This window comes from Pyrgilauda ruficollis, unplaced genomic scaffold, assembly GCF_017590135.1.
Source record: "Pyrgilauda ruficollis isolate IOZ18807 unplaced genomic scaffold, ASM1759013v1 scaffold1, whole genome shotgun sequence".
NCBI classification, from domain to species: Eukaryota; Metazoa; Chordata; class Aves; order Passeriformes; family Passeridae; genus Pyrgilauda; species Pyrgilauda ruficollis.
This window is the reverse complement of record NW_024508100.1, coordinates 13,272,881-13,287,818: the sequence shown is the minus strand read 5'-3', so window position 1 is coordinate 13,287,818 and position 14,938 is coordinate 13,272,881. Positions and strand designations below refer to the sequence as shown.

General features: G+C 40.8%; 1 protein-coding gene across 1 annotated transcript in view; it reads left to right on the top strand.

Moving 5' to 3' along the window:
- Nucleotides 1–629: 629 nt before the first annotated feature.
- DHX15 (DEAH-box helicase 15) overlaps nt 630–14,938 on the top strand; it is a 44,661-nt gene continuing 30,352 nt past the window's right edge. Inside the window, exons 1-5 of the mRNA XM_041459341.1 lie at nt 630–822; nt 6,400–6,748; nt 11,464–11,657; nt 12,791–12,950; nt 13,320–13,538. Of these exons, the coding sequence (XP_041315275.1) occupies nt 755–822; nt 6,400–6,748; nt 11,464–11,657; nt 12,791–12,950; nt 13,320–13,538 (990 nt within the window). The 5' untranslated portion in view covers nt 630–754. The remainder of the gene's footprint in view (nt 823–6,399; nt 6,749–11,463; nt 11,658–12,790; nt 12,951–13,319; nt 13,539–14,938) is intronic.

The following is a 14,938-nucleotide window of genomic DNA, read 5'->3' as shown; positions in this document are numbered from 1 at the left end:
CTGTGTGAGGCGCTGGAGTGTGATCAGAGAAGGGCAGAAAGCCTGTGGAAGGTCTAGAAACCGTGTCTTATGAGGAACGGCCCAGGGGGCTGGGGCTGTTCTGCCTGGAGAGGAGGAGGCTCAGGGGGAACCCATGGCTCCCTACAGGAGGCTGTAGCCAGGTGGGATCCGGTCTCTTCTGCTGTGCCTGCAGCGAGACGGCCAGAGGAAATCGACTCAAGCTGCGACGAGGGAGGTTCCGGTTAGATATTAGAAGAAATCTCCCAGTGTGAGGGTGCTCAGGCACTGGAATAAGCTGCCCAGGGAGGTGGTGGAGCCACCATCCCCCGAGGCGTTCAGGAGGTGTTTGGATGTGGCGCTGGGTGATGTGACCTAGTGGTTACAGTGGTAGTGCTGGGTGGACGCTCGCACTGGATGATCTTAGGGGTCTTTTCCACGCGGTGACCCTGCGAGCCCTTGATCCTGTCACGGGGCTGATCCCGGTTCGGCCTCAGCCCGCTCCCCTCGCGCCGCCGCGGGAGCGCGCCCGGCGGGGCGGGGCCGTCGGCCGCGCGCCCAGGGGAGGCTTTGGCCAACGGGCCCGCGCGCCAGCGCCTTGCGCGGTCCCGGCGCTTCCTTCCGGCCGCCATTTTGTCGGCCGTGCCTCGCCGTGCCGCCGCTCGGGGAGGGAGCGCAGCGCGCCCGCCCGCCGCACCCGGACGGACCGACTCTCAGCCAGACCGACCGACCGACCGACCGCCCGCCCGCCATCGCCATGTCCAAGCGCCACCGCCTCGATCTCGGCGACGATTACAGCTCCAGCAAGAAACGCACCACCGACGGGTGAGGGGTGGCGCGGGCGGCGCGGCCCGCGGCGGGGTGGGTGGGGGGGGATCGCGGCTGCTCCCGCGCCATCCGCGCCCCATCCCCGGCTGCGGCCGCTCCTCCGGGGCTGGAGCTCCCCGGGGCGCGGTGCGTCCGCCGTGCGAGGCAGGGAGAGGCTGCAGCGACGCCTGTTCGGCCGAGCAGGCCCCAAAGTGTCGCGGCTCCCCGGAGCGCTGGGCCTGGCTCGGAGTCGGGCGCTCTGCCGGCGGGCCCCTCGGGGGGGCGGATGGCGGCTGGAGCGGGCGGGAGGGCCTCGTGCGGCGGCGCCGGGAGGGGGAAGGGAGGAAGGCGCCGGCCCGGCCGCCTGGGCAAGGGGGCCGGGCTGGGCGCTCGTGGCGGGGCTGGCGCGCTGCTGGGCCCGCGCCGCGCTTTGTTTGCGGTTCTTCGCCTTCGTGTTTATGTTGACCCTCCCTACTCCTTCTCCCCCCTTCCTTTGTACTTGTTTACTTATTCTCTGCCTTGGAAGGTCTGGCAAACGTGGGCCTAGAGGTGAACACGAGGTTTGTGCAGCCCGTGTTGTTAGTGCCTGCGCTGGTGGGAGCGTTGTTCCTTTGTTAACGTCTTTCACCCAGTCACCCTCGGTGATGTGCTTGGTTTGAAGTAAGAATTGATGGTGAGGTGGGTTTTGAGGTAGAGGGCAGGGGAGTGTTTATTAGTGTTGCGAAGGTTGACACGCTTCAGCATATTTTTTGTTGAGGTTAATGTAATTGCAGGAACACAGACAATGCACTGGTGCTGTCCTTAAATTCAGCGTTGCTTTAGAGCTTTCTTTACACATAATTTTTCCTCTCTAGTTGGGCAGGAGAGGGAGGAAAGGCAGGCAGCTCTTGAAAGTAAATTTCTGAAGTTTCAAGGAGTACAAAGAAATGCAGTGTTTATCTCGTCTGGCCTTTATGGAGCACAGGAGGCTTCCGTGAATTAAACAGTTGCTTAAGTCCATCAGCTTTGTTTTGGACTATTTATCTGAGAAAAATCCTTCCGTTCTCAAAGGTTACAATAACTCTAATGTAGCAGTTAATATTCACTGACTAACAGTCTTTGCAAAACTTGCCATTTTTAGGGTAAGCTTGTACAGCTTTAGGTTTTAGCCCCTAGAGTTTGATTAATTTTTCTCAGCTAAACAAAATAAGCGTTTATTATTCAGCTTGCTTCCTGTCTGTAGGATCATTGTAATCACGTTTTTTAAAATATAATAAGCTATTTGCTTTAGTTAATGCATTTTTGTAGGCTTTCCCAGAGATTGAAATAGTTCCTCTGCGTGTACAGAAATGTTGTACATATACAGTTTTTCTGTACATAGAGGCTTTTGTAAAATTATCAAGTGGTTATGTCAAAACGGGGCGTTATTTAAATGTGGTACAACTGTTCCAGCTGGTTGTAAAGATAATCACTGGTCAGTATGTCCTTGTTTGTATGTTTTATAGTTTTGGTGCAGCTTTATTTATTGTTTTTACTTACCATTAATGCTATTCTCCACTCTTAGTCCTGCCATTTTGTACGTACTGCATTGAGTTCCCACCGGTGTTAAACCAGAAGACATTGACCTTTATGGCACCTAAAAACTGTAGAAGCCTTGTGCCCCTTCTTTGTTCTTTCCTCTACTGGTAAAAGCATTAAATGGTATAGGACTGAGAAAAACTCACTGTAAGAGTAATTACTGAGCATGATTTTTTCTTAGATGACCTCCAGTCTTGATTCATGTAGCACGAGTCATACTAACGTTACATGGTTGGTAATTTGGTTTTGCAGCTTGTGCAAGGCCGTAAGGAGGATGTGTGGAGTCTTGTTAAAAGCGTGTGTGTACCTGCCTTCCTCTGTGCTGAGAGTGCCTTTCTGTGGTTTAGGTGGCTGTGGAGCTGGATTAAGCTGGATGAGCTCCTCCAGGGTTACCACTTCACATTCACAGCAGTAATGTGTCTTGCATCCAAGCTGCACTACCTGACAAAATATGAAAGCTACTTCAAGCGAACATGTATTTTTTAGTTCCTCTTTAATGGAGGCCTCTGTTAGTAGCTCTACATGGCAGCAGTGCCACATGAGCTCTACTTGGCCGACATGTTTGTAATTGTTGGTGTGACCTTAAACATCTGCATGGCATCTGTTTTCTTCCAGACTTGAAGTATTGTCTGTGAAGTAAAAAACATTTTGGAAAAATAGAAATTGTATGGAAGGTTTACAGTGTTTCTGTGAATTCCATACACACTATTTTAAAATATGTTAAATTCTTTTCTAATATATTTGAGTTGTGTAACATCGGAGTTAGTGATCGAGTGGGATGTATCATTCAGACTAAGTGTATTTGGTTGATTTCTGTATAGAACAGAAATTCCTTTAGCATATTCCCTTTTTTTGCATCAAATATTGCTGTGTTTAATAATGGGGAAGAATACTAATGATCTCTTAGATGGGCTTACACTTTCACTGTGATGATCAGTGGTTTACCTTGAGTCCTTTGTTTCCCTTTTAATATGATTTCCAATCAAAAAAGCATGCTTATTTATTGATTGCTAGAGTACTTTTTTTGTGTGTATGTTCTGTGTTCTGTTTTGTTATCTGTGTATGTTCATATACGTTATATGTGTGCAAATGTAAGGAAGTGAAAGCAAATAGCAGACCAGACTTTTTCACTTAGAAGCAGAGCAAAAAATCCCAGCCCCCTTCTGATCATGAAGGCTGTTACAGGTATCAGGGGCAAGACAAATGTGATTAAGTTATTACTTTAGTGTAAATTTTTGTTTGAGTTCTGTTTTTTCTGTGCAATAATGAAAAAGCAGCTAAAATGTGACAGTTTATAAGTAAAGAACTGCCAGGCCACATATTTAGAAAGTTAAGGAAATTTATATGGCAGCATAACTCTCATTCTTCTTTTTGCTTGTTGACCAAGGGAGTGTGTGTCTGCTAAGCTTCAGTAATAATGGAAGACTGGTAAACAGCTTCAGGGAAAGAAAGTGCTGCTGTATAAGTGTTAGAGAGTAAGTTTGAAGGCATGTTGTATGTGGTGTTGTTTCTGTGGTAGGATCTGGTTGCCCCACTTCTCTTCTACTTTTTGAAAAAAGAAATAGACTCAACTCTTTTTATTAACACATAAATAGTTTTTACTTCTGAAATGTTTATAGAGCTTGGTAGGTATCCTTTCTGTTTGTGCAATATAAAAGCTGTAAGAGTTCAGTGAAGAAACTAAGAAATGGAGGATTAATGGCACTTTCCATGATGGATTGTGTTTGTAGTCCATTTAATTAGCTTTTTGTTCATGAGGTTGTATTTTTGTTTGCTTTAAGCCCACAGAGGTAACTACCGACATGGAAAATAAGTGCTACAAGGGAATGTTTAGGAGGCCAGATCAGAGATACTGATCCAAGTTAAAATTAACGCAGGTGGGAAGGTTGGTTCTTCACAAGGCTGGTGAAATGCTTGTGCTGACACCTGGGAAGGGTAGGCAGCAGTGGGGATCTGTTCATTTTAGCACTAGGGCTGCTTCATGGGGGCTGAAGCGTATGGATAGGAACACTTGATGGTCTGTAATGCAGAAGCTGCTGACATGATACTCTTTAAGTAAATGGTTGTGGAATAGATTTTGTTGGTGTGGTTTATTTGCACTTTAACTGGATACCAGTGAAGGATACAAATCCTTCAGAAACATACATATACAAAAGAATACTGTAAAAAACCAAACCTTCATATTAGTAATGTGGCTTATTCTACCTTTAGTGAAGTGTGTTGTTGCATTTTACCCTGGCTTCCTTGAATTGCTTTTATACCTTTATTTCTTTTTCCTGCCAGTGATGTTACTGTTTGACCATGCACTTGTATGTCCTGGTACATGTAGCTGTTTAGAAGGTGAATAGCCCATCAGCCAAGCCCAAAGCTTTGTTGCTGGCTGATAAATGCTATTAGACCTTTCTAAGCAGCATAATGGAGTCTCGTTCCTAGGGATAACTTCCATATGGAGAGTGTGAACCTATTGGGTTCTGCAGTATTTGCCTGGCATTTTACAGTAGGAAGAGATTTCTAGCTTGTACAATATTTAACTGTGTTAGAAGTAATGTTAAAGCTACAGTACAGAGGAGAAAAAAAAAGGCTGCACACATTACATTCATTTGTACAAGAAGAGTAGTGGTGGTTGTTTCCAAAGCACAGCATGTTTTGAATTAAAATTTATGGAATCAGTGCTAATATAATCTTCGTTACTGCATCTTCTCTATAGGTCAGAATTTGGTATTATTTGAGTAGTTACATTTGAATGCCAAGTGCATGTTTAAAACAAAAAACCTTTGGAGACGAGTGTTGGCAAGAGTTTTCTTTGGACATGGTCTCTAGACATGCCAGAGTATTGGTGAAGGAGGCAAGGTTTTGTTTTTTGCTTAATATATCCTAGAAATGTTTTTGTGTTCACTTGCTGTAAAGCTGGTGTTGACATAGTTTGTTTTGCCTTTTTGATGGGATTTCAGTTAATGTACAAAAAGGGACAAAGCTTTGCATATGCTCAGTTTTGCAGGCGAAGATGCCCCTAATCTTTTTAACTTGATCTAGTTTAAAATGAAATGGATTGTTTTTGTAAAGCAGGGCTTGTTTCAAAGTTCTCAATTGGGAATTTTTATTAAAACATGCCACTATATGTGTGAAAGTAAGGATTCTTTTCGAAGTGTGTTTGTAGGAAGAGTGGGATTATGTGCAGGAGCAAGCACATGGACTTGCAGAATCAGAAACTCAAAAAGACTGAGGTCAGAGTTTTAGAATACTATTTTTCTTTTGCACATGCAGTGAAGTTTTCTACTTAATATTTGGAACAAATGTAAATACATAAATGCTGTTCAAGTGTGTGGTACAAGGTGATACCGGAGAAGATACTGTGCAGCTTGGTAGTGTTGGGTTAACAGTTGAAGTCCATGATTTTAAGGGTCATTTCCAGCCTATATATACTATTCTGATTCTGTGAGCTATAGTGTCTATAGAGCTTTTAGGTCTTAAGTTCCAGACTCAACCTGAGTATCAAAGTTGGAGTCAGAATTGTGTGTAAGACTTGAAACAAAAATAAAGCTGCAGAGTAATTGTGGAATAATGAAATCAGACTTTCCTTCCATGGCTTGCTTACTCTCTTGAGTTAGTTTTCTTGGATGGGTATAATTCCTTTGGTAGGTAGGCAAAAACACTATTTAGCGTTCTCTTATTTTTCTGCAGCAGCAAGTGGGGATGGGGAGAGCTGAGTCGTCTACACTGCATAGCTGATTATTTATAATCATTAGATGAAGGGAGTCAAAACCTTCATCTCTCCACGTGATTGCTTTATTCAATCTTGCCTGTAATGAGAGGAACTGTTGTTGTGTTTAGGTACAATAAGTGTAGCTATGTCTATCTAATGTTGAGTATGCATCATATATCCTGTTACTCCTTGGAGCTTATTCTTCCAAGTAGCTGCCTACAAGACTTGAAAGATTTGGTTTGGGCACCTTTAGGGTTGCATTGTATTAAAATTCCTCCTCTGCATTTAAATATTCAAGTGTCTCATTTTCTCCTGTGTCTCTTAACCCATTTTAGGAAAGATCGGGACCGGGACAGGGACCGAGATGACCGTTCCAAAGATCGGGACAGGGATCGTGACAGAGATAGAGATCGTGACAGAGAGAGGGACAAGGAAAAAGATCTGCGACCTACGTCCAACTCTACTTATTATGCATCTGCTGGGCTACCAGCTATAAAACCAGCAATGATTCCACACAGTATTAACCCTTTCACAAATCTACCACATACCCCACGATATTATGATATCCTGAAAAAAAGGCTACAGCTTCCTGTCTGGGAATATAAGGAGAGATTTACAGATATTTTGATTAGGCATCAGTCATTTGTGCTGGTTGGAGAGACTGGGTCTGGTAAAACAACACAGGTGAGTTCATATCTGTACAATACTGCATTTTTTAAAAGGTTGTGGTTGTGTGTGAGAAATAAATTGTGTAAGAATACTTCACAAGCTGTGAGCAAAACTAATTTATATTATGTTAGATTTGCTTAATGAGTGCAAAAGGTGAGGAGAATTTTACAGCTTCTTCCATTTCAAAAATCCATTACTACTGCTAGGCCCCTGCTTCCATTGAGCTTTATAATTGGTAGGTTTCTGTTAGAGAAAGATAGAGCTTTAATGGTGGCACAGAAGTGTTACTAATCCACAAACTGAAGTGGTGGTTCCAAATAATTTGTTTACCTGTCTTTGTAGATGGCAGCTACAAAGTATGAACTTGTTCATGTTTTATGAAACTTACTGCTACAAATAAAAGGAATTGAAATGTCAGATACAGTTCTGACATCTGATTAGCTTTTTGTGATACTTGAACTTGAAAGGTAGAGTCTTGTGTTTCTTTGGTGCTGAAACTTCTCAGAGGTTGTAGAGCTTTTTAGTGCTGCAGTTAAAAATGACTTTTTTTTGGTAGACTGATGGCTTTAAAAGTCTTCCTCAGCACCAAAAGCAGTGATAACAGATAAGCAGAGCCTCCTTAAGCCTTAACAAAAAATTTGAGGACCAGTGAACAGGGAATATCTAATATACAAGAACACCTGGGTGTTTGTAGCAGGACAGACTTGTTCAAAACTTTATTCTCTAGTTTGATGTTTAAAGTCTGTGTTGAAAACTAATGTAAAACAGTTTTTTGTTCTGTAACCTGATAAAATCTTTTTATCTAGGCAGAAAATAAAAGCAGAAGAATATTTTAGTTTTTCTTTTAAATGGATTGTAGCTAACTTTAAGTCTTACAGCCAGTACATTTTTGGTCATACAATTTTGGATGTTGAGAAAATGTGAAGGACATAGTCATATATTTAATATCTTTTATAGCTGTGCCTGAAATATCTAAAGTTACAGGACCTTGCTGCACATTGTAGGAACCAATGTTATGTTAGCAGGTAGTGTTATGACATTATTTTTATTTTTCTTTTAACTGTATAAGCCAAGACCAGGGCTGTATAGAATTCTTCAGAAAGGTTTGATTATGTAGTTATTTGGAAGATGCAGTAGCCTGAATATTGTGTTAAAAAATGGTACTTAAATATATACAAACAAGATTACTTGTTGTGTGATCTGAAAATTTGAAGATCTAAAGGTTGTATCAATGTTATTCCTCAGACATGAAGCTTTTCCTGAATTATCTTCCTACTTTAACCCTTGGTTTCTGAAAGGGTTTAAGTAATGTAACACATCTTTGCTAAAAATCAGATTTAAGCTACCAGAAGCATGTAAGCTGTCTTGGAAGCTTCCCTGCTTCCTCTGAATTTGCTCTGTGAAGTTGCAGATACATTTTTAAACAACTGACAGTGTCTGTGTAGGGACATACCACTAAAAATTGTCCTGCTGCCACCTAATGAAAACTTCGTTTTGCATATGGTAGTGTCACATCATTTTTGTGGTCAGTTGCTGTCTTAAAACCTGTTTGGGGATGATTGTTTTTCTTCTTAAATTCACTGATCAGGGCAAGATTAATACTTTTCTGCAGCTAAGAAATCCTTTAATGCTCAAACTGCAGGTGTACATAAGCTATTAATGTCAACTTTATACAAATAAAAGCAAGCAATATTTGAAAAGTATTATTTCCAAAATTAATCTTCTTTGATTGTGATAGTAGAAGGCTATACAGTAGTAGATGTGTTTTTGATAGTGAGCTGCTGCCTCTCAAGTCCCTTCCCTGATTATGTATCCACACCTCTCTCGTTTAGACAGAATCGGCGGGGGGGGGGGGGGGGGGGGGGGAGGGCGCTCATTGTGGCCTTGCAGTATCTAAAGAGGACTTGGAAAAACATGGAGAGTGACTTTTTGCATGGGCAGATAGTGATAGGTCAAGGAGAAATTACTTTTAAACTGAAAGAGGGGAAATTTAGATTAGGTGTTAGGAAATTTTTTTCGCTGTCCGAGTGGTAAAATGTTAGAACAAGTTCCTGGAGAAGCTGGGAGTGCCTCATCCCTGCAAGTGTTTATGGCCAGGTTGGGTGGGGCTTGTAGCAGTCTGGTCTGGTGGGTGGCATCCCTGCCCGTTGCAGGATGGTTGAAACCAGATGATCTTTAAGATCCCTTCCACCTGAAACCATTTTGTGATTCTATGATTATGTGCATGTTTTCCCATTAGTCTTCTAGAGCACCCAGGATTGGAAATGCTTGGCTGAGACAATGGAAAAAACAGAAGATTAAACTTTTCTCTCTTGTTGCACATAGACTTAAACCCCAGAGTACTGAAGAAGTATACTGGAAGCCAAGACATTAATTTTCAGTTCTTTAGTGTTTGCAGTGCTTTGATTTGTAATTTAAACTTAACCTTTGAAGTTAACTGGTTTTTCTAAATGCACTGGAAACAGGCTCAGTGGTGGAATGGGTGTGCCAGATTTCTTTTAGGAAGGGGTAATTACTTATTGTAATTGCAGGCGTTCACTCTCTTTTAAATCTGGGATCATGTGGTTCTGGTATAATTTCACTTTGTTTGGTAAAGAGAATGGTAGAGTGGCATCTCCTTTGTGTATTGATGTAACATAAGTGATGCCCTTCTTTAGCAGGGCTTCTTGGCAAAGTCCAGAGCAAGGTGATATGAAGTATAGCTTAATCCTTGTCCTTTAGTGGGCAGGAGAACTGATACAGGTTCTCAAATAATGAAAATTAAGAGAATTCTACTATGTAACTTGTAACTGAGGAAGTTTTCAGGAAGTTAGAGGGGCTCAAAAAAGCCAGAAAGGGTGGTGCTCTTCTGTCTCTTGCTATGCATTCCTTAGAATGATGAAGTTCCTTTGACTTTGAATTAGTCTTTAATCCTTAGTCCTTTATCCTTGATCTTAGAGGCCACTGTATGTGTAGTCACTATCTCCTTGTGTTTATGGAAGTCATATTTGAAAATCTCTCTTACTTAAGGAAGTCCTTGAGATTAAATGGTGCTGATTAAAGCCATTCCTTCTGCTTTTGATACTGATAAAATGACAATTTTTTATAAGGAAAGTCAGGGATTTTGATGATGGTATAGGGTTTTTCTGTCAGTAGGATTAACTTTAGGCTAGGTTTCATAATAACCAAATGAAAGTATATTCCCAGACATGACTGAAGTAAAAAATGCAGTATGGCACAGCCCTTTTTCCCAGTATTTGTATGTCTTTGAAAGCTGGACAGGAAAAGTCTTCGGGTGGTTGTCTATATCAGCTTAGCACAGGGAAGTCTGTAGAGCACTTTTCTTTCATTTGACACTGATGCTGAAGGTTTTGTTGTTTACTGGAAAATTACTTTTAAATTGGTTTTATTTCATGCTGCAGTGGCCTGGCAGATCTGCTGGTTCAAAATTTATTTCAGGACTTGCTCTGTTTTAAGTCAGAAAGCTTCACCTAATATACTTACATATACTAATGTACTTAGTTGAACTATCACTAGTGACTTGGGAAGCAGGGGATGCATGCGTATGTTACAGGCTAGGGTTTCATGTTGCTGCTGTTAGTGTTCAAGAACTGCTATTCTAGTTTTGAATAGGATTTGCAGAAATTTGAGTTCTTCGCAGCAGTCTAGTAGCTCCTGTCATATATTGCTTTTGTTTGCTTTATTGTTCATGTATTTATAGTGGAAGTATAGTTTTCATTAAAAATGCTTTAGACTACACTGATCTGGTTATGTCTTACTGTTTACTTACGTCCATTTTGCTATGAAAACATGATAATGAAGAACTGACATTTTCCTTGTTTAAATTATACTACTTTCTCTATTATTCCTCATTGGAATGCCATGTATAAAGGGTATGTTTTCTTTTCCTCTTCGTGCTTTTAAGAATACTTGGAAAGTAATTACCAAGAATGAGTGGGTTTTTTTGGTCTGTAGGCTTGGAACTAGTTCAGCCTGGAGATGTCTCCTCATAAAGTGTCACACTGAGAACATGTTGACAATAGTCTATCTCTATCAAGCTGTTACTGATCATAGGAATTCTGAATAAAACTTATTTTGGATGATTCTTACTGTTTCCAGAGTCCTAATAGGGGCAGAAAATTACTGACTGGCAAATAAAATGAGTGCTAACACAGAAAAGAAAGCATAGGGGATTTATATCTTATTGATGAAACTTCTGAAGAACAGTAATAAACCTAAAGAACACAATTATCTGTTCATTTTATTTGTTGCACTTCTTGGCTAAGACAGTTCTTTATTACTAAAGTCATTCTTTTTGCTTAAATATATTATTAAGCATTACTTTTTCAAGACACAAAATACATTTTGCTTACTGTAAAACTTTAACTGTGCTGCTGATCTCAGATTTTGAGTGTGTTTGCTCTAATTTTGGTTGCTCAGGAGCACGTTGGCTCCCTACCTACCTGTGAAAGGTATTGATCTAACGCAGGTAAAATGTACCATGAACCTACGTATTTCTTTGATAACTTCAAAGCTAGTAATGTACACGCTTAACAAGAGTGTGCTTTACTTAGTGGCACTGGATCCAACTAACTCATCTATCCCTAGTCTAGTCTCTCCTGCTTTGGCTATTTTTGTGTGTGCAGTTGACATCTATGTGGAATTCTAACTGACTTTGGATTCAATACAAAGGTTACAGGTTCTGTGTGGCCATTTGAAGAGTGTTTATCACTGAATTTTGTTCTTGACAGATCCCTCAATGGTGTGTTGACTACATGCGCTCGTTACCTGGCCCGAAGAGGGGAGTGGCATGCACCCAGCCCCGGCGAGTGGCTGCAATGAGCGTGGCACAGCGCGTTGCTGATGAGATGGATGTCATGCTGGGCCAGGAGGTTGGGTACTCCATTCGGTTTGAAGATTGCAGTAGTGCAAAAACCATTCTGAAGTAAGTGACAGCTGTAAGATAAAGGTATAGCAGCATACTTGGAGGTGGGGGAACCACAGGGTAATGAAGGGTGAGGGCAAAGTTACGAAAGGAGTAATAAGGGAGTGACTCTGTGGATTGGTGCTTTGTTTCTGAGTGGGGAAGAGACAGGGGAGCTGTAGCATGAGGTGAGACAAATGTGAGGTATGAGGCATGAATAGAGTTGGAAATTATTCATTCCTCCTAAAGAAGACACTGGACCCTATAGAAATAAATTTTAAATGATCCATAAAGAAGGAGGTAATCTGAATAAGTATTTTATTATTAAGGTGCTGTTCATAATGAAGCACTTCAACATGCAGTTTCTCTTTGTTGTACATTCAGCTGATGTTTTATGTGTGGGGTCTTCTACTCAGGGTACTTCTGGTGAAGTTCAGTAGCTTATTTCAGTAAAGAAAACTTCGCAAAGATTCAAAACTGGCCTATACCTGGGTCTGGAACACATAGTCAGGAGTGTTTTACTTGTCAGCTGCTATAGATTGCTGTGCTGCCAGGAAACAGGTGCATTTAATACATCATTTGCAGATTACATTCCAAATGCTCCATTAAAAACACCGCAGTGTGGTTCAAGGATCAATGCTTTTCTATCCAAAGATGGCTTCTCTTTGGTGCTACAAGTATTTGAAGGGCTGGGCATAAAGTTATTATGGAAAAAGAAATGTAACAGTAGCAGAAAAGCAAGAAGTGAACAGAAGATCTGCAGACAGAAGAGAAGAACAATTGCAGAAACAGTATATCTTGGACTTCAGGGGGTGTTTTCCCCTTTCTTTTCCCATCTCTTGAGCTCAGGTTACTGGAAGTTTGCCAGTAATACTCAATAAACTATTGTAAATGTTACTAAACCTTGTTTGCCCCCGCCCTCCCCCCTTTTTTTTTCTTTTTAAGCTTTCCCCCCATAATTCCAGATTCCACTTACACTGTTTATATTTGAAAACGTAAAATGGGCATGTTACAGTGTTGGAAGTAGTTTGCTGGTGTTAGTTCATTTTAAAAGTTGATTAAAAGCTTAATTCAAGCAATGTAGTGAATAAGGAAGAGGACTCTGCATCAAACCTAATAAACAGTGTGAGTTGGAATTGTTTCTGTTTGTTCAGGTATATGACTGATGGTATGTTGCTTCGTGAAGCAATGAATGATCCTTTGCTGGAGCGCTATGGTGTTATAATTCTTGATGAGGCCCACGAGAGAACACTGGCTACGGATATCTTGATGGGAGTTTTGAAGGAAGTTGTGAGACAAAGATCTGATCTGAAGGTCAGTAATGATGAAGTCCAAAAGCATCTCTGTTCTAGTTGCAGTCATGCTGGATAAAGTATCTGTGTGCTTACCATTGGCTGATTTTTATAATTGTTTTTTCATCTGTGATAATGTATATTGGAAGGCTAACCCTAGGAAATCCTGATTGTGTTATGTATTGAGGAAGCTCCTAGAAACAATACAATTGTAGCTTAACCTTATGTATTTGACTTGGAATTTTTTTGAACCTTTGTAACAAGGGTGCTGTATTCAGGTAATAAAAGTGTTCTTATATCACAGTTAACAATTTCTTAAAATTACATGTTGCATGCATAAGATGTCACAAGTTCTAAACGTTGAGTAACTTTTTGTCCTCCAAACCTACAGGTTATCGTTATGAGTGCTACTTTAGATGCTGGCAAGTTTCAGATCTATTTTGATAACTGTCCTCTTCTAACTATCCCGGGTCGCACCCATCCTGTGGAGATATTCTATACTCCAGAACCTGAAAGGGACTACCTTGAGGCTGCCATTCGAACAGTGATACAGATTCACATGTGTGAAGAAGAAGAAGGAGATCTCTTACTCTTTCTTACTGGACAAGAGGTACGTACTTCTGTTTACTGTTCATTGTTCCATACAGAAACTGCTTCAAGTGACTTGTGTAGACTAAAACAGTTTCCTTTTCTAGTTTATTATTTGGATGACCTGAGGTTTTCCTGGTATACACTTTAGGTCCTTCGACATTGTACATATCTGTATTGTAAATGGTATGCAAGGCCTTTCTAAAATGAAAATTCACATCAACTTAAGTACTTCAAAAACAGAAACCCAGAGAATGAACCCTAGGTTTGTACTGATGAGAACGCCAAAGATCTGAGTACCTTAGAGCGTCCTTGGTTTTTATTGAAAAGATAATTCTGTTCACATCTGTACATGTATTGTACAACTTACCTGAAGAATAACCATTTTGTTCTGCTACTTAGCTATCAGTAGTAGCTTTAATAAGAATGTTCAGGTTTTGGTTTTTTATCAGTAACTTTGGATTGTTAGGCTGTAGACTTTATGTACCATAAGTTCAGGGAATTAGGTCTCAGAAATAGACTCCATGCCCTGCAAAAGAGGGTTGTATACGAGCACTTAAACTAAACTACATAAGGAAATGAGATTTTCTGGAAATTTTATTTTACTTGAAATATATTTTACTTTAAATAACCTGGGGTGTTTTTTTAGTCCTGGTCTTTCTTTGAAGCTCTTTTGAGCTTCATATTTGTAAACTGAGATGGAGAAGAGGTTAAAAACCTGTAGGTGTTTTGGAAGTTTGCTGGACTCAGTCAACCTAAATGTGTTTTTAGTAGGGGAAGAAGTACAGCTAGCAAAACCATTTTTCAACTCATTCTTCTTTCAGTTAGTACTCTTAAAGAAATACCTTCCAAGGGATGTGGAACAATTCGGTGTCTGTCTTCTAAGCAAACACAACCTTAACTATGACAAGGGGGGATAGTGGTACAAGTAACTTGTGATGCTAAAGGGACCTTGGTTTCTTGAGTAGACTTTCCAGCCATAAAGATGTGTTGCCTCTTGCATGAGTTGTAAGACATTTGACTGAAGTGTCTTCTGGCAGGTCATCTCTCTTAAAAAACCAAAGCAATGACTGTCAGTATAAAAGCAAATACTGACTTTTACTTTTGTCCTTCTTGGATTGGAATATTGCTGTAAGTTAAAGTTCAGGTAGAAAAAAATACTTTCAGTGATAGTGGCTTTGAAATCCACCTGGTTGGTTTTAGTTTGAAGTTGTAGTTCAGACTAGCTGGGTACTTAAATGTGTGAATTAGTGAAACAGCTGTTGCAGAAGGGTGAAAATTGGTGGCAAGAGAAAGGAACACTGCTGTCCTGCTGTTTCAGCAGATTTTATTTTTCTATCAACCTTTCACAAAGCACAAATACATGGCCTTCTGGTTTATGAATTATGTACTTGCTACTACATCAGGTGCTATGTATTACTC